The following is a 19459-nucleotide window of genomic DNA, read 5'->3' as shown; positions in this document are numbered from 1 at the left end:
TATTTTTTTATTTTTATTTACATTATTTATTTATACAATTATATTTTTATTTTTATTTATACAATTTTATTTTTATTTTTACAAGTAGATAGTTGAATATTCATCGTCATTGTAATAAATGTCAGAATCATATTTTGATTCAACACTTGACAAACTATTTATAGAATCTGATAGAGATTGTATTGTTGTTTTAAATGATAAATTATCCTTTCTTAATAATTCCATTTCTAATTTTAATTTTTTAATTTCTTGAAAAATTTTATCCTCTTTTTTTTCATTATTTTCTTTCATTGAATCAATTTCTTTATTAATAGAATGGAAATCATTTTTAAAGATGTGATTACTTCTTTTAATAACATTATTATTATTATTATAATTATAATTATTATTATTATTATTATTATTATTATTATTATTATTATTATTATTATTATTATTATTATTATTATTATTATTATTATTATTATTATTATTATTATTATTATTATTATTATTATTATTATTGTTATTGTATAATTTTTTTTATTTATTTATTTTTATTTATTTATTTATTTTTTTTTTTTTTTTTTATTTATTTATTTATTTATTTACAAATTTTAAAATAATAATAGAACATGTAATTTTTAAGAGTTATTTTTATTTTACAAAATTATTAAAAAAAAAAAAACCAACAAAAAAAAAATAAGAAAAAAAAAAAAATAATAATAAAATGAAATCACTGAATTGTTTCAAATTATTTTTAAAAATAACCCCTGCGGTTTTTATTATAATCATTTTGATCAAATTTTTTTTTTTTTTTTTTTTTTTTGGAAGTAAAAAACAATAATAATACAACAGAATTGATTTAAAATAATCTCTTTTAAAATTTATCAAGATTTTTAATTCTACCACCCATTTGAATATCAACAGTGGAACCTTGAGGTCTTAATTCAATGTTATTTGTATTTTTTTTTGAATTTCCATTCTTCTTCTTTTTAATTAAAACAATTGCAACAACAATAATTGCAATTAGTGCAAGACCACCTAGAATTGGGCCAATGATAACACCAATATTTGTTTTCTTTTTATTTTCAGAACCACAATCATCGCCATCATAATCTTCAACACATTGACATTGACCAACTGTAGTATTACATAAACCACCATTTAAACATGAAACTGAACAACTAATACCACTACAATCTATACCTTCATAACCTTGAGTGCATGAACATTCACCAACTGTAGTATTACATGAACCACCATTTGAACATTGTGGAACTGTACAATCCTTTGTACCACAATTATCACCATAAAAGTCATTTATACATTGACACTGACCAACTGTTGTATTACATGAACCACCATTTAAACATGAAACTGAACAACTAATACCACTACAATCTATACCTTCATAACCTTGAGTGCATGAACATTCACCAACTGTAGTATTACATGAACCACCATTTAAACATTGTGGAACTGTACAATCCTTTGTATCACAATTATCACCATAAAAGCCATTTATACATGAACATTCACCAACTGTAGTATTACATGAACCACCATTTAAACATGAAACTGAACAACTAATACCACTGCAATCTACACCTTCATAACCTTGAGGACATGAACATTCACCAACTGTAGTATTACATGAACCACCATTTAAACATGAAGCTGAACAACTAATACCACTGCAATCTACACCTTCATAACCTTGAGGACATGAACATTCACCAACTGTAGTATTACATGAACCACCATTTAAACATGAAACTGAACAACTAATACCACTACAATCTATACCTTCATAACCTTGAGGACATGAACATTCACCAACTGTAGTATTACATGAACCACCATTTAAACATGAAGCTGAACAACTAATACCACTGCAATCCGTACCTTCATAACCTTGAGCGCACGAACATTCACCAACTGTAGTATTACATGAACCACCATTTAAACATTGTGGAACTGTACAATCTTTTAATTCACAATAATCACCATAATGATCATTTATACATTGGCAACCAGTGAATGGATTACAAGTACCTCCATTTAAACATTTTGTATCACAATTTGCATTTGGTTGACCAATGAATTTAATTGATTGTACTTGATTACCATATTTCATTAATATAGTTCTATTAAATAGCTGATGTGACAATGAAACTGTTATTTTTGGTAAAACATCATTTGCAATTGATTTACTCTCATCACCAAATAATATTAATTCAATTCTAACTCTTGTATTATTATTAAATGTTATTGAATATATTGAACTATCGAAACTAGGATCAATAATAAATTGATCTTCATTTGCTGGATTTTCAATTGTTAATGTAACAATTCTAATTGCGCATTGTCCAACTTCTGAATTAATATTATTTTCAAATAATTTATAAATTGAGTTTGACATTGGATTTGGTTGAAATAATTTACTAATTATTGAAATTGAACCAATCGAAGTTTGACCATATATTGTATAAATATCTAAATATGAACCTGTTGATAATATAGATGCTGTCTGATAGAATAGAATTATTTAAAAGTTAATAATAATGATAATAATAATAATAATAATAATAATAATAATAATAATAATAATAATAATAATAATAATAATAATAATAATAATAATAATAATAATAATAATAATAATAATAATAATTGATTTAATATAATATTACTTACAATATCATCAATACCATCAGAGTTATAATCACCAATATCAATAGCCGTAGCATAGCCATTAATTGACATTTTTGAACAATCACCAACTTGATCTTTTAAATAAACTGGATTTGAAGCATAATTTTTATTATTACCATACAAAATGGTGAATGGGAGGTCAGTGTTACCACTGATTAAAAAATCTGCAAATCCATCATTATTTATATCCCCCAATCTAGGAGATAAAGCCCAGCTATAGATGTTGCCAACAACTGCTATAACCAAACCATCCGATGGATTTAGATTTATACTTAATGTTGTTGTTGGTGGATATTCTGTTTTACCCCAAACCAAAAAAGCTATATAGTCACCCGAAGTATGTTTTGTAGGAATCTAAAATTATTTAATAAAATGTAAAAATTAGTATAATAACAATAAAGAATAATAAAGAATAAGAATAATCAAAAAATAATAAAGAATAAATTACACCAAAATCATTTAGTCCATCATTATTAAAATCTCCAAAAGCATTTGGAAGAGCATTATTATTTGTTGAGCAACCTAAAAAGCTGAAACTGGTACCTTTGACACCATCATAAACTGGGATATATGGTGAGGTAAAAGGACCTCTACTACCATAAATAATATCGATTGCTATCTGTCCCCTATTTATCATTATATCACCAATCCCATCATTATTCATATCATAAGGATAAGCCGCATATGAATTGAAATTATTAATTAAAAAACCATTACTCCCATTTAATGTTGAAGGGTCAAATTCAAATTGTGAATTAACTTGAAATTTACCACCATTTATACCAAATATCATATATGAAATTGGTGTTCCTGTACCTACATAAGTTCCTATACTTGCAGAGACCTAAAAAAAAAAAAAAAAAAAAAAAATATGTATTAATACCCATGTGAATACCCCTTTTAAAAACAAAATAAAAAAATAAAAAAAATCTGTACCTACAAATAAATCTTTAATTGAGTCACCATTGAAATCAATGATTGATCTTACAAACCCAAATGCAATATTAGAGGACGAAACGTGAGAAATATAGAAACCATTATTACCATTCACTGTCGAAAAAGTAGAAGGTGATATAATTTGATCAGTACCATAGATAACACAAAGTTTTCCTGGTATAATAAATAAAAAAAGAGCAATATCGTCAAACCCATCATTATTTATATCACCAACAGCTATATTATTCATTCGAACAGCAGTATTTAAAAAAATAAAACCATTTGAACCGTTGATCTTTGATGTGTCTGTTTGAAAATTAAAATTACTTGCTAATGGCCCATAAAATACATATAGTCCTTCTGAATTTATAGCATATATCAAATCATCATTACCATCACCGTTCAAGTCTCCATGTGCAATTGAAATTAAACTTCTGCCTTCTGATATTAAAAACCCATTTGTTGAATTAATTTGAGAAAATGATGTTGGAAAAATTGAAATTACAAGATTGAAATTATAATTTAAAATATAAAATAAAAATAAAATATAAAAAAAGTTTACCTTATATTTTTCTGTCATTTTTTGTTAAAAAGGTAACTTTTTTTTTTGATTTTGAATTTTATCGAAATGTATTAAATGCTTTTTTTTTTTTTTTTTTTTTTTAAAAAAAATAAGGTCCGTTTTCAATTTTTTACACAAACGACGGTTTTTTTTTTTTTTTTGGCGAAAAAGATATTTTTAAAAAATAATATCTTTTATTTTGATTGAATTTTAAAATAATCACATGATAATTTCTTTAAATTTTAATATTTATAAAAAAATAAAAAAATAAAAAAAAACAAAACTTTTTAAAATAATCATTTTAAAACAAAAAAAAAAAAATTATATATAACTTTTGAAAATAAAAAATAATTTTTTTTTTAATAAAACCAATTCAAAACATTATTTAAATTAAACCAAGATAAAAAATTTTTAAAATAGGTTTCAGATTTTTATAAAATAATATCCAACAATTTTTGACATTCGATCGTTTGCCAGATTTTCAAATAATATTTTTTTTTTTTTTATTTTTTTTTTTTTTGTTTGTTTTCTAAAAAATTGGAAAATATCTTCTTCCATAAAATTTGTTATTTGATTAAATTTAATAACAACTTTATTTATTTATTTACAAATTTTAATACCATATTTTTTATTTCTTTTTTTTTTTTTTTTTTTTTTATCCACAAAATTTTTTTTTTTTTTTTTTTTTTTTTTTTTTTTTTTTTTTTTTTTTTTTTTTTGTTTACTTATTGCTATTACTTCTAGCTCTTAAAAGTCTAACAAAAATATTTAAAATATCTAAAAATAGATCAATTGAAACTCTAATGTAATCTGGTTTACCCTCTTGAAAAGTTTTGACAGCATTGTGAGTATCTAAAGCAGTTAAACCAGTGAATAAAGCAAGACCAAAATAGAGATCAAACTCTTGAGCGAAACGGGTGAAAGTATTCTCACCCATCATTATTGAAGTACCAATTGAAACCAAACCCAATCCGAAAAGACCAAACAAGCTACCATAGAGTATTGGTTTATATTTGGTTAAACTATCAGGTTTCATCTTTAATGCAGCAAAAACACTACCACCAGTAACGAATACACTTAAAGCTGCGACCCCCAAAAATGTAGATACTGGTAGTAATCCGAAAGTGGGTGATAGTGAAATTCCATTGAATACACAAAATGAAACGAATGCCATTTTATGTAACGTTGAATAATTGGCAACTGTAATTGGTATAACCGATTTACTGAATTCTTCAAACTCTATTACACTTTTACCACTTTTATCAACACTTTTTAAAATTGGTTTCTTTACACTATTATCCAATGGACCATCCCAAATGGTGTCATAAGTTGTATATGTAGGTTGTTGCATATTGCAAAGTATTAAGGACAACATTGATCCACCAACTCCCAATCCCAGTGCAGTTGGCAACGATTGTGGACTACCGATCATCAATTGGGAAAATATTAAACCTGATAAAATTGTACCAGTGAATGCAATTGCAGTTGTAATATAAACATTCTTTAAAATAATTTTAAACCAATATTTGTTTTAATTAAATGGAAATAATCATCATAATCTTTTTTTAATAATAAAAAATTACTATCTTTAATTATATCCGAAAAAGATGGATTTCCGAATGGTGTTGTTTTACCATAATTTCTATTATTTAAAAAATTATTATTTTTAAAATAATTTTTATTTGAAATTAAATTATATTTATTATTAAAATTTAATAAGGTATTATTATTACTATAATATTATTATTATTATTACTAAAAAATTTATTATTATTATTGACTTCACCAACAATAATATTATTATTAATTGGTAGTTGTGTTAAATTTAAATAATTCTTTTGTTTATTTTATATTAATTTTTTTATTTTTTATTTTTTTTATTTTTTATTTTTTTTTTTTATATTATAAATTTATTTAACTGGAGCAACGATTGTAAAACTACCAGTACCATTTTTAACGATTTGACCTAAAACGATACGTGAAGAAGGAGAAGTGACAGTATCATAGTCACCCATTAAAGAAGCTTTTGAAAGGAAAGAGAAAGTAGTTTCAAAAGACATTTTTTGGAAAGGAGAAGTATTATTTTCAATACCAATACGATTTAAAGCTCTATAACCACCTTCAAAAGTCATATAATCACCTAAAAGGATGAGATGACGTTTATCGACAGAGATACCATAAGCAGCAAATACATTTGAAATTTCAGAGGTAACAGCTTGACGACATGCTTCAACACCATACTTTTGAAGGATAGCATAGATATCATTGGTATAGATTTCATCAATCTTTAATTTATCACGAAGTTCGAAAATTTCTGAAAGATTAACACCTTCGGATTGAATGGAATAATGAGTTTTACCACCAACTTGTTTTTCATTAACAAAACATCTAGTGATACCTTTACAAGATTTAAGTACAAATTTAGAGGCTTCAGTTTCGACAATACCCAACATTAAAACTTTTTTACTATCACTTGCAACACTAATTGTAAATGTTAATTTCTTTTGATCAAATTCAATACTTTCATCACTGAAACTATTTGATGAACGAGAATTTGAAATTTCATCTGAATCTGAATCGACATCAGATTTATCATCACTTTCTTCAGCTTCAGATTCACCTTCATCAGAATCTTTTTCTTCGGCTTCTTCTTCACCATCTTCATAATTAACATTTTGTTTCTTTTTATTCTTTGATTTTGCAGCTACACTATCATCATCTTGAGTGATAACTTTTGATTTTGATTTTTTATTTTGTGATGATGGTTGTTGTTGAGAAGTATTTTCATCATTATTGGTGGTATCATCATTTGCTGGAGCATCATCGTCATTAATTGTTAAAGAATCATCTTCAACCAAATCACTACCTCTAACTTTTGAACCTAAACCAATATCACCATTATTAACTTTTAATTTACCTTGACTCTTAACTTGTCTCTTAATTACTTTATTAAATTCACCAAATAATTTATTTAATTGTTTCTCTTTAATTCTATGTAATGATAAAACTTGTTGTAAAGTTGGAATGAATTCAATTTCAATATCATAATTTCTATTGGTATCTTGGAAATATTCTTGAACGGTAATATCCTTGATAATATCGGAAAGTTTTAAAATCTCTAAATATTTTGCCATCTTTTCAGTTTCAACTTTATTAGTTGAATCATTAATTTGGAATTCCATTAATGGAGTGATTGGTTTAGTAGTTGCTGTCATAATTAATTCACGAAGACGTGGAATACCTAAAGTTACATTTGCTTCACCTCTACCAGCCAAATGGAAAGTATTTAAAGTCATTTGAGTTGATGGTTCACCAATGGATTGAGCACAAAGTAAACCAACACTTTCACCTGGAGAAACCATACTACGTGAATAATAGAGATACATAAGATTACGGAAATCTTTTTCATTGATTTTACCATCACGATTGCTGGTGGTTTTAATTAATTTTTGTGGATTACTTTCAATGTAATGATTTAATTGATTCATAAAACTTTCAGAAACACAACCTAAATCGGAAGATGGATTAAATTTACTCATAACTGGATCCAATTCTGGTTGAGTCTTAATTGAACGATTATATTCAACAACCTCTTGATTCTTTAATTGTTCAATCAATTGTTCCATTGGGAATTGTGATTTAAATAATTCATAGTTTTCTGCAATGATTGGGAATTTAGTAAGGTATGGAGTTTTACCAATCTCTAATGAATCTTCACCATAATTGAATTGAATTACTGAACCATCGGATTCTCTAACTGTATTATCATATTGAACTGATAAACCTTCCAAATGTTTAATGAGACAACGTTGAAGATAACCAGAACGTGATGTTTTAACTGCAGTATCGATTAAACCCTCTCTACCAGCCATACAATGGAAGAAATAATCTTGTGGACGTACACCAGTCAAGAAACGATCCATAACGAAACCACCAGCTCTTGCAGAGGCATCATAAGCTTGGAAACTTGGTAATGTTTTACCACTAACCATACGTGGTACACGTTTACCCTCCAACTCCTGTTGACCCAATAGACATGAAACTTGTGAGAAATTTACAACACTACCTTTAGCACCGGAAACAGTCATCAATGAGAAATTATTCTTTGGGAAAGGTTTTTGTTGACCACCTGGAATTAAAGTATCAATAACTTTAGAGGTATATTGATTTAAACCTTTCTTTAACAAACCATCAAGACGTGCAACTTCTCTTTCACTTTGGAGTGCTTTTGAAAAGAAATCTCTAGCTTTTTGTTCATCATATTTTGATAAATCAGCAAATTTAGCAGCAACGGTATAACCTTCTTCATTTGCTTTCTTTAAAGTTTCAACTCTGAACTTCTCTTCTTTGTTCTTCATTAAAAGATCGTCTACACCACAAGTGAAACCACGTGATTGAAGATAATTTGTAAACATACGACCTAATAGTGTTAAAAGGGAACCAGCAACATCTGGATCATAAAGTTCATAACAAGTATGAACCAAACCATAACTACTTGCACCGAAATGACCTTTATCAAGAATACCAGCAACCATTTCATTTTGACGAATGATAACGTGAGAGTCACGAGTAATCTCCAAACCTTTAGTACCCCACATTTTAGTTGGAATTTTTGATGGTGCCTCTAAATTCAATGGAGCACGACCAATTGTAAGTTGATTCAAAGCAGCACTAATCAATTGTTTACCTGACCATAATGGAACTGGTTTTAAAATACATGGTGGTGGTGTAACAATTGGATGTTTAGTATTGACAGACCAACAAGATGCATAGAGAATTGCTTGGAAATCGGCTTTGGTAAAGAGAGTATCACGTTTGGTTAAAAGTACACCGGTTAAAATATGATCTTGAATTAAACCTCTAAGTGGTGCACCATTTCTTGGTACCAAGTATTGATAATTGTTTGCGCAAATTTCACGAATTTCAGCAGATGCCAATAAAGATTGTGGGAAATGAATATTCATTTCATCACCATCGAAATCTGCATTATAAGTTGAACAATTTGAATAATGCATACGAAGTGTCTTTTCATTTTTACCTAAAACCTTAACACGATGACCCATAATACCTGGTTTGTGAAGTGTTGGTTGACGATTTGCCAATACATAATCACCAGATAATAAATGACGATAAACTTTTTTATTAACACCACGTGGTGCATGTGGATGACTAGTTAAGAGGGTTTTAGAGAGTGCAATTCTTTTCTCTTGTGATTCTTTTGAAAGATTAATTAAATGACCATTTTCATCTTCAATGAAATTTGCACCTGGATATTGCTCTGGACCATTGATAACAGCTTGTGCCAATTGATTATAATTAAAAGATGTAACTGGTTGTGGGAATGTTAATGTTTTGGCAAAATATTGAGGTACACCCATTTCATTGGTCTCTAATGAAATATCTGGTGAAATTACAGTACGTGCAGCATAATTAACACGTTTACCCATCATATGTTTTCTGAAAAGACCTTCCTTCTTCTCGAGAATTTGTTTAATACCATTGGCAACCTCATTGGTATTTGAATTTGATTTGGAATTATCATACATATTATTGACATGCATTTGTAAATCACAAACTGAATTTACCAAGAATTTAGCTTTACCTTCACCGGCATCAATAGATTGACGAATCATTTTATTCGATTTTACCATACCTTTATAATGAGAGTTTTGTGGATGTTCTGAACGACGACCATTTACAAAATTTGGTGGACGATAACGTGCTGGTGTAACTGGGAAAACTCTCATAAATAAACTATCAACATTTGATTCCTTGGTGAATTGACGACCAACATTTTTCTTTGCTCCTCCCTTGTTTGTGACGATTGGTACCAAATGACCCAATAACATATCTAAAATCTCTTTTTCATTTTCAAATAATTTCTTCATATTATCTAAAACCTCCCATGGTGCAAACCAAGTACCATGTTCGGTTTGTTCTTTAACTGATGAAAAATTGGTTGGAAGTTTGATAGCACTGTTTTTAGTGGCATATTTATCATGTAAAGGCATAATGAAAAGTTTGGATTTTGATGCATCACCATTACGTAAACGTGGTGAATATGCACCACAATTACCACATGGTATAGCATAACCAGAGAATGATCCAAAGAATTCTTTAAAAACTTCTCTCTTAAAATCTTCAATATGTGTTGCTTTACCTGAATAGATTTCTTTTGCATTAAAAACACCATCACAAATAATTTTACCATTTGTTTTATTCTCATCAGTATCCATTTTATCTGAATCTGATTCATCTGATTCCATTACTTCTTCGCCTTCTTCATTTGATTTTCCTTTCTTTTTCTCTTCATAACCTCTAAGTAAAACATTTCTTTCTCTTAAATTTCTTGCTTTAACAACATCACCTTTAAATAATAATGTTAATTCTTCAATAAATTGATTAATCTTTTTTTTTTTTAAAAAAAAAAAATAAATGTTAATATTTAAATAATTTTATACTTTTTTTTTAATAATTAAAATACATTACAATTGGTTTACCATGTTTAAAATGATGACAATGGAAACATTTATTTTTTAATAATTTGAAAATTGTTTGAAAACTAACTGGATTATAACATGGAATTGCTAATTCAATATGACCAAAATGACCTGGACATTCAATAAAATCCAATGAACATGTTGCGCATCTAAATTATTATTAATTATTATTTAGTAAAAATTATGTATTATTATTATTATTATTATTATTATTATTATTATTATTATTATTATTATTATTATTATTATTATTATTATTATTATTATTATTATTATTATTATTATTATTATTATTATTATTATTATTATTATTATTATTATTATTATTATTATTATTATTATTATTATTTAATATTATTATTTATTATTTAATTTTATTTACCTTTCAGCTGGACCAGTTGGACCTAAAGCTGGATCATGTAAACCACCTGGAACTGGACCACCCAACATATCGAATGATTCAATCTCTACAATTTGTTTAACACTTAATTTTCTAACATCATCTGATGTATAGAATTGAAAAGATACACTTGAGATCTCTTCTTTAATTAATGCACTTTGTGACATTGACATTTTTTAATTTTTTATATATTTATTTAAATGATTTTTTATATTATTATTATTTTTTTTTATTTTTTTTTTGGTTGAATAAATTTGTTTTTTATAAAAACACCAAACCAAAATCACCACCTCTTTTTTTTTTTTTTATAAAAATAATTAACACTTTCAAAGAGAGAAAAAAAAAAAAAAAAGAGATAGATAAAAATCGAGAATCGTTTTATTAAAAAAAAAAAAAAAAAAAAAAAAAAATAAAAATAAAAAAATTTTTTTTTATGAAACCGAGTCGTGAAAAAAAAAAAAAAAAAAAAATAAAAATAAAAATAAAAATAAAATAAAAATAAAAAAAAAAAAAAAATAAAAAACAAAAATAAAAAAAATAAAATATTTTCCATTTCCATGAAATAGGGAAATAGGTGATCACTTATTTCATTTTTTTTTTTTTTTCATTTTTTTTTTTTTTTGTTTAATTTAATTTATTTATTTATTTATTCAATCCAACCAATATCTAAATTAATATTTGAATCATAGATTGAATATTCTCTGTGTGAAGTTGATATTTTAAAATTATTAAATAATAATTCATTTTTACAAGATTCGAATCTATCAGTTGCAATATCTCTACCAATTGAATACATTCTTAAAGTTACAAATCTTTCAGCAAATTTTTCATCTAAAGAAATTTTGAACGAGTTTCTTGATAAATGACCATTATGTTTATTCATAATTTCTTTTAATAAATTTAAATTACCATTAATAATTTCATTATTATTATAATTATTTTCATTATTATTATTATTTAAAATTGGTAATAATAATTTTATATGAAATTCAAAATAATTTGAAGGTGATAATTGTAAATGTTTTTCAATTGATTCAGGTACACCAGTACATGATGCTAAAATTTCAATTTTTAATCTTGAAACATTATAACCTTTTACCAATAAATTGAAAGCAATTTCATAAGCTTTCAATTGAACACTAAATAAATCAGCTGAATGATGATGTGATGATGTCATCATTTGATTTGAAAATTCACCTTTCGATAATTCAATTAAAATTGATTTTAATTTATTTTCTTTACAAAATTCTTTAAATTCCTCAATATATTTATTATTATTATTATTGTCAAGTTGCTGCTCTTTTTCTTCTTCCTCTTTTTCTTCTTGTTGTTGTTGTTGTTGTTGTTGTTGTTGTTTTAAAGATGATTTCGAATCAACTGAAACATGAATTTCAAAAGTACCTTGATATTCATGATTTCTAATATATTTTATAAACTCTAAACAACATTTATTAAATGATTTATTTACTATATAATAATAATCTGATAATTCATTAAATGTCTTTTTAAATTCATTTGCTATAAATGAACCATTATCATAATTATTATTATTATTTTTAAATGAACCAATTTGGTAATTTATAAATGTTTTAATTTCATTATTATTATTATTTAATGATATTAAAATTGTTATTGCTATTGACGGTATTAAATTATTAATATTATTATTATTATTAATATTATTATTATTATTATTATTATTTTTATTATTTTTATTATTATTATAGAAATACCAATTTAAATTTTTAATATTTTGAATTAAAAATAATTGAATCTCTGAAAAGTATACAATTGGATATGATTTATTTTCTTTATTAATAAAATCATTAAATTGGTAGTTTATTATTTTATCTTTATATTTATTTATGATTTTTTCTATTGAATTATTAGTAATGATTTGTAATAGTTGTTTATTTGTAATTTCTTTTTCTTCATTTGGATTCGTTAATGATTTTATTATATTTATATTTATTTCATCATTTGTTTCTTCAAAATTATTATTATTATTATTGGTTGTTGTTATTGTTATCGTCATTTATTGTTTTAAACTCTAATATATTTTTAAATTCAGAGAATAATCTTTTAAAATTTTGTTGTTTTATTTTATTATTATTATGGTCGTCACTACTATTTTGTAAACAAATAAGCTTTCTATAATTATAACTTGAATCCATTATTGTAATTTATTGATATTGATAAAAAAAATTCTTTACAAAGAAAACTTATTTGCTTTGATTATAGTTTATCATTTGCAGGATTCTATGTTAAGAAATTTAAAAGAAAAAAAAAATAAAATAAAAATAAAATAAAAAAATAAAATAAAAATAAAAAAAATAAAAAAATAAAAAAATTGAAATTTATTGGAAATTCTAAAAAAAGTTAGGGTTAAATTAAAAAAAAAAAAAAAAAAAAAAAAAAAAATAAATATAAAAATAGTTTGGTCTTTTAAATATAAATAAAATAAAAATTAAAATAATAAACACCACAAATAAAAAAAAAAAAAAAACTTTCCTAAAAATAAGTAACAACAAACTGATTAGGTTATATATTTAAAAATACTATTATTTAATTAATTAAACTTTTATTGGGTTTTTTTTTTTTTTTTTTTTTTTTTTTTTTTTTATTAAAATATAAAATAATAAAGAATTTTTAAAAATACACATACTAATTTAACCATAACCGTATTTTTAAGTGCGAATGTGAGCTTGTGGATTGGGGGTAAATAAATAAATTAATCAATTCCCTTTTTTTTTATTTATTTTTATTTAATTATCCTTAAAAAAGAAATCCACCAATTTTTTTTTTTTAAAAAAATAGTTAATGAGGTATTAAAATCATACTAAAACATTTTTTTTATTTAATATTTTTTTTTTTAATTTTATTTTTTTAAATTTATTTTTTTTATTTTTTTATTTTTTTTTATTTTTTTTTTTTTAAAAATTTTTTTTTCGTTACTGACAGACACGATTTTTTTTTTTTTTTTTTTTTTTTTTTTTCAACGTTATTTTCTTTTTTTAACTACAAATAAAAGTATGTATAATAAAAAAAGATTGTATAAACTGTTAAAGATGCTATTCATTTATTTTCACTCATTAAAATGCAAAAATTCACACACACATACACACACTCACACTCACACTCTGATACAAAATTAATAAACCAATTGCAATTATTATTATTATTATTATTATTTTTTTTTTTTTTTTTTTTTTTTTTTTTTTTTTTTTTTTTTTTTTTTTTTTTTTGTGATTTTTTCCTCTCCCTTTATTTATTATCACTATCATTAATAACTTATGTTGTCATTTTTACAAGTATGGATATCCATGGTCGTATTGGTTGTACTTTTTCTTTATTTATTATTAATTAAAAAATAAAAATAAAATAAAAAAAAAAACCATCCGAAAAAAAAAAAAAAAAAGAAAGAAAAAGAGATTATTATAATTTTTTTTTTATTTAATTTTTTAAATTAATCTACACTTCTTCATATATATATATAATTACATTTAAATTGTTTATTATTAATTAATATTTTCATTTATTAAATCTTTATTTTTTATTTTTTTTTATACTGCATTATCATTATTTTATTTTATTTTTATTTCTTTTTTATTAAAAATTAGGGACCCTTTAATTCTAACAATTTTTTTTTTTTTAGCACTTTTCCCCCCACCTCCCTCTCCTCTTTTATTTATTGTGTTTTATTTTATATATTAAAAAAAAAAAAAAAAAAAAAAATATTTGTTTTAATATAAAATAAATAATAAATTAGGTCTTAAATTGTGAAAAATAAAATAATAAAAAAAAAAAAAAAAAAAAAAACCAACAAAAAACCTCCCACCCCACACAAATTGTCAAAAGTTTATAAATCCAATCTTTATTAATTAAAATGAATGAAGAAAGTCAAGATTTAAATAGGAATATTGAACAACAACAACAACACCAACAACAACAAGAAGAAGAAGAAGAAAAAGAGGAAGAAGTCTCACACACTGAGAATATTATAGAGCTGAAATATGAAAATATAGAACCCGATCAAACACAAAACCCAAATATTATTTTAGAACCAAATATAGAACCAAGAGAAAATAAAAATAATAAAAATTTTAAAATTAAAAAAAATAATAGTAATAATAAAAATAGTAATGGTAGAGGTTTTAATAAATATTATAGTGATGAAGAAGATAATGGTGTAAATAATAATAATAATAATAATAATAACAACAATAATAATAATAATAGTAAATTGGCCTTTAATTTTAAGAATAAAAATAGTAAAGCTCAATACAGTGGTGAAGAGGTTGAAGAAGACGAAGACGATGAGAATTCCTCTTCAGCATTAGCACCAATTTTAATTCATTTACAGCAAACACCAGAAATGGAGCCACATGACGATCATCCACATGGTGGATATCATGGAGGTCACCACGGAGGTTATCATCACCATCATGGAGGTCATGGAGGTCATGGAGGTCATGGAGGTCACCACGGAGGTTATCATCATCACCATGGAGGTCATGGAGGTTATCATGGAAACCCACATCATCATGGAGGTCATGGTGGCTATCATGGTGGCTATCATGGACATCCTGAATACAATAATAATAATAATAATAATAATAATAATAATAATAATAATAATAATAATAATAATAATAATAATAATAATAATAATGGCACCTATCCATTTACTCCAAATAATAATAATAATAATAATAATAATAATAATAATAACAATAATAATAATAGACCAATATCACCTTTATCTGATATTGAGGGAAATAAAAAAAGGAATAAAGCAACAACAACAACAACATCTGCTCCCATTCCAACATTATCCTCAACTTCAACAACAACTACAACAACAGGTATTTCCCCACCACCTTATAAAACCATGGAACAACATTATAGAGGTAAACAAGCCAAACTTAGATATTATAAAAAAAGAGATGATTCCGATCAACAACAACAACAACAACAACAACAGGATGAAGAACCTGAAGAGATTGAAGAAATTCACGAAGGAACACAAAATCAATTCACTCAACCATACACTTATCCAACTCACCCAATGTTCCCTCATCATCCACACCATCCTCATCCACACCATCCTCATCCACACCATCCTCATCCACATCCACACCAACACCCACATTCACATCATCCACACCAACATCCACATCATCCACATCAACGACCACCACCACAGTATGGTTATAATAATAATAATAACAATACTAATAATACTAATAATAATAATAATAATAATACTAATAATAATAATAATAATAATAATAATAATAATAATAATAATAATAATAATAATAATAATAATAATAATAATAATAATAACAACAATAATAATATTAATAGTAATAATAATAGTAATAATGCTGCCCAACAAACTCAACCATCTCAACAACCACCTCAAGAATATAATGACCAAAATACAGCAGCAATAAATTTAAATAATGGAATGGAAGATTCGACAAGTTTACCAATTATTCATTTAGGAGCGACTAATGGTATTATAGAGTTAAGTGCTCATCCAGATATGGATGATGAACATGAAATGGAAATGATGGATCATCAATTACATCATCATCATATGCTTCAAAATCCTGATATGCCATCAACTTCAACCAATACATCATCAGCAGTTCCCTATGGACATCATCATCACCACCATCATGGTAAAGAGCATAAAAGATTAAAAAGAGATAAAAAAGATAAAGAAAACAACAATGATGACAAAGAACCAAAAGTTCCAAAAACTAAAAAAGATAAAGAACTTAAGAATAAAGATAAGGATAAAGATTCAAAGCTTGAATTGGAGCCTAAAGACAGAGATAAAAAAGATAAAGAATTGAAAAGAGAATTAAAAAGACAACAAAAAGAAAAGGAAAGAGAAGAAAGAGAAGAAAAAGATGAAACCATTAGAAATCGTACACCAAATGCAATTAAACAAAAGAAATATAGAGATGGTTTAAAAAAGAAACAAGAAGAACATGAAAGGAAATTACAAGATTTAGAATCTGAATGTATGTTTCTAAGAAGAGAAGCTGACCGATATAAAATTATTGAAGCTCAAAGAAATGCATATGCTAAAGAATTAATTAAAATTAAAGGTCCAAATGGTTTAAATGATATTTTTATTGAAAATCAAGCACAATTTATTCCACAACAACATTTATATCAACATCATATTGAACAACAACAACAATACCAACAACAATCACAACAACCACAACAACAACATGCAAATAATAATAATAATAATAATAATGTACATTTAAATAATAATAATAATAATAATAATAATAATAACCATCATCAACATATTGTTAGCGGTGGTAAAAGTAATACAACCATTCCAATTAATATATATAATCAACACAATTATAATTCACATACTCTTTCAGATAGTGATAATCATTTGGTTGAGTCATTATCAAATTCAATTTTCAATTTCAAAGATTTAATTGCATCCCTTAAAGAGAAAAGAAAGAGTAATTTCATACCAGATGAAACTGAACTCACTGATGATGAAAGTGGTGCAATTTCAATCGTTCTACAAGATAATATCGTTGAAAATGTCGTTGTTCAAGATAAAGATGTTAATTTAACAACTGATGAAACTATGCAAACTATTGAACAAGAAGATATGATGCAAGATCAAACAGGTAATCAACAACAACCACCACCACCACAACAACAACAACAACAACAACAACAACAACAACAACAACAACAACAACAACAACAACAACAACAACAACAACAACAACAAGAACCAATAGATGATCAACATATGGAAAAAAATAATAATAATAATAATAATAATAATAGTAACAGCATTGGTAATAATAATAATAATAATAATAATAATAATAATAATAATAATAATAGTAACAGCATTGGTAATAATAATAATATTTTAACAAACTCAACAATTAAAAAGAATATAGCAAAACTTGAATGTAGTGGTGTTAGTGATGAACACTTTTCATCTTATTTCTTTAGTAGAAAAGATTTATTCCCTGCATTAAGTGAAACTACGATTGTAAATTTAGGTGATGATGTTTTTATTTGTACTCGTTCACTTGAATGTAAAAATATTTCAAATCATGGTGTTTGTAATAAATGTGGTAATGTTAGAAAACAATTCATCCAAAAGAGAGATCAAGAACAACTCTCTCATTTCGATAATAGTTGCACCATTAGTAATAGTGTTAATAGTGGCGGTAATGGTAGTAATAGTGTTAACAATACCTCCACCCCATTAATACCTTCACCACCACCACCACCATCATTACAACTGCTCAATACAACCACCACCAATAATAATAATATTAATAACAATAATAATAATAACAATAATAATAATAATAATAATAACGATGCTTCAATTAGTAGTACCACTACTACAACCACTACCACAACTACCACAACTGCTACCACTGCACCTTCAAATTGCAAAAGAAAAAGACAAAAGAAAATATCTGAACCTTTATCACCACTTCAAAATCCACCTCAAGTGACATCAAGATTACCAGCTAATAAATTAACTTCAAAATTAGAATTACATTACGACGAAAATGATTATAATGACGACGAAGATGAAGATGAGGATGAAAATGAAAGTGAATCACAACAACAATTTCAACAACAATTTCAACAAAAGCCATCACTTATATTACAGCAAACACCAAAACAACAACAACAAGAAGAATTGCAACCAGGAATAAAACTATGTAATTAGTGAAACTATTATAATAATAATATCCTATAATAAAATAATTAGATGGGGAGAATATTGTGTCAATTTTATAATAAATTTTTGACTGAAACTATTATATAATTTCCATACTTTTTTATTTTTCCAAACCAAGAAAAAAAAAAAAAAAAATTTATTTTTGAGAGAAATTAACTTTTTTAAAAAAAAAAAATATTTTATATCTTTATTTTTAATTAATGCTGTTATTTTTCATTTTTATTTTTATTTTTAATTTATTTTTATTTTTTATTTTCATTTTAATTCCATTGTTGTCAAATTGTTTATTTTATTTTTTTTAATTTTAATTTAAATTTTATTTTTTTTAAGGACCTCAAAAACACATTTTTTCACGTCCACCCAGCCGCCAAAAATGATTTTTGTTTTGCGTGGTGTTCTGGGCTAACACCAAAATGTGTTTGCAAATCGATTTTTTTTTTTTTTTGAATTTTTTTTTTTTATTTTTTTTTTTTTTTTTTTTTTTTTTTTTTTTTTTCAAAACAGTTAGTCACAACTTTTTTTTTTTTATATTTTTTTAATTTTTTTTCTTTTTTTTTTTTTTACAAAAATAACTATAAGATATTTTTATTTAT

The 19459-nt window shown here is 24.7% G+C and overlaps 6 protein-coding genes across 6 annotated transcripts; 1 reads left to right on the top strand and 5 right to left on the bottom strand.

The window, feature by feature from the left end:
- Positions 1 to 78: 78 nt before the first annotated feature.
- Positions 79 to 291, bottom strand: DDB_G0275757 (hypothetical protein; the record flags this gene model as incomplete). Its single annotated transcript, XM_638430.1, has 1 exon — positions 79 to 291. The coding sequence occupies one exon, from the start codon at positions 289 to 291 to the stop codon at positions 79 to 81; it is 213 nt and encodes a 70-aa protein (XP_643522.1).
- Positions 292 to 859: 568 nt separating this feature from the next.
- DDB_G0275659 (hypothetical protein) lies at positions 860 to 4213 on the bottom strand (the record flags this gene model as incomplete). Its single annotated transcript, XM_638429.1, has 4 exons — positions 860 to 2512; positions 2680 to 3051; positions 3146 to 3541; positions 3638 to 4213. 4 exons carry the CDS (start codon positions 4211 to 4213, stop codon positions 860 to 862), a joined length of 2997 nt encoding a protein of 998 aa, XP_643521.1.
- A 703-nt stretch (positions 4214 to 4916) lies between these two features.
- On the bottom strand, positions 4917 to 5627 carry DDB_G0275951 (hypothetical protein; the record flags this gene model as incomplete). Its single annotated transcript, XM_638428.1, has 1 exon — positions 4917 to 5627. One exon carries the CDS (start codon positions 5625 to 5627, stop codon positions 4917 to 4919), a length of 711 nt encoding a protein of 236 aa, XP_643520.1.
- A 478-nt stretch (positions 5628 to 6105) lies between these two features.
- Positions 6106 to 11268, bottom strand: rpa1 (RNA polymerase I, largest subunit; the record flags this gene model as incomplete). The annotated part of the gene is made up of 3 exons (XM_638427.1): positions 6106 to 10602; positions 10685 to 10844; positions 11078 to 11268. 3 exons carry the CDS (start codon positions 11266 to 11268, stop codon positions 6106 to 6108), a joined length of 4848 nt encoding a protein of 1615 aa, XP_643519.1.
- Positions 11269 to 11741: 473 nt separating this feature from the next.
- Positions 11742 to 13130, bottom strand: DDB_G0275661 (hypothetical protein; the record flags this gene model as incomplete). Its single annotated transcript, XM_638426.1, has 1 exon — positions 11742 to 13130. The coding sequence occupies one exon, from the start codon at positions 13128 to 13130 to the stop codon at positions 11742 to 11744; it is 1389 nt and encodes a 462-aa protein (XP_643518.1).
- A 1851-nt stretch (positions 13131 to 14981) lies between these two features.
- Positions 14982 to 18854, top strand: DDB_G0275873 (hypothetical protein; the record flags this gene model as incomplete). Its single annotated transcript, XM_638425.1, has 1 exon — positions 14982 to 18854. The coding sequence occupies one exon, from the start codon at positions 14982 to 14984 to the stop codon at positions 18852 to 18854; it is 3873 nt and encodes a 1290-aa protein (XP_643517.1).
- Positions 18855 to 19459: the final 605 nt, after the last annotated feature.

This window comes from Dictyostelium discoideum (assembly GCF_000004695.1).
Source record: "Dictyostelium discoideum AX4 chromosome 2 chromosome, whole genome shotgun sequence".
NCBI classification, from domain to species: domain Eukaryota; phylum Evosea; class Eumycetozoa; order Dictyosteliales; family Dictyosteliaceae; genus Dictyostelium; species Dictyostelium discoideum.
The sequence above is the reverse complement of the archived record's forward strand: the minus strand, read 5'-3'. Positions and strand labels throughout refer to the sequence as shown.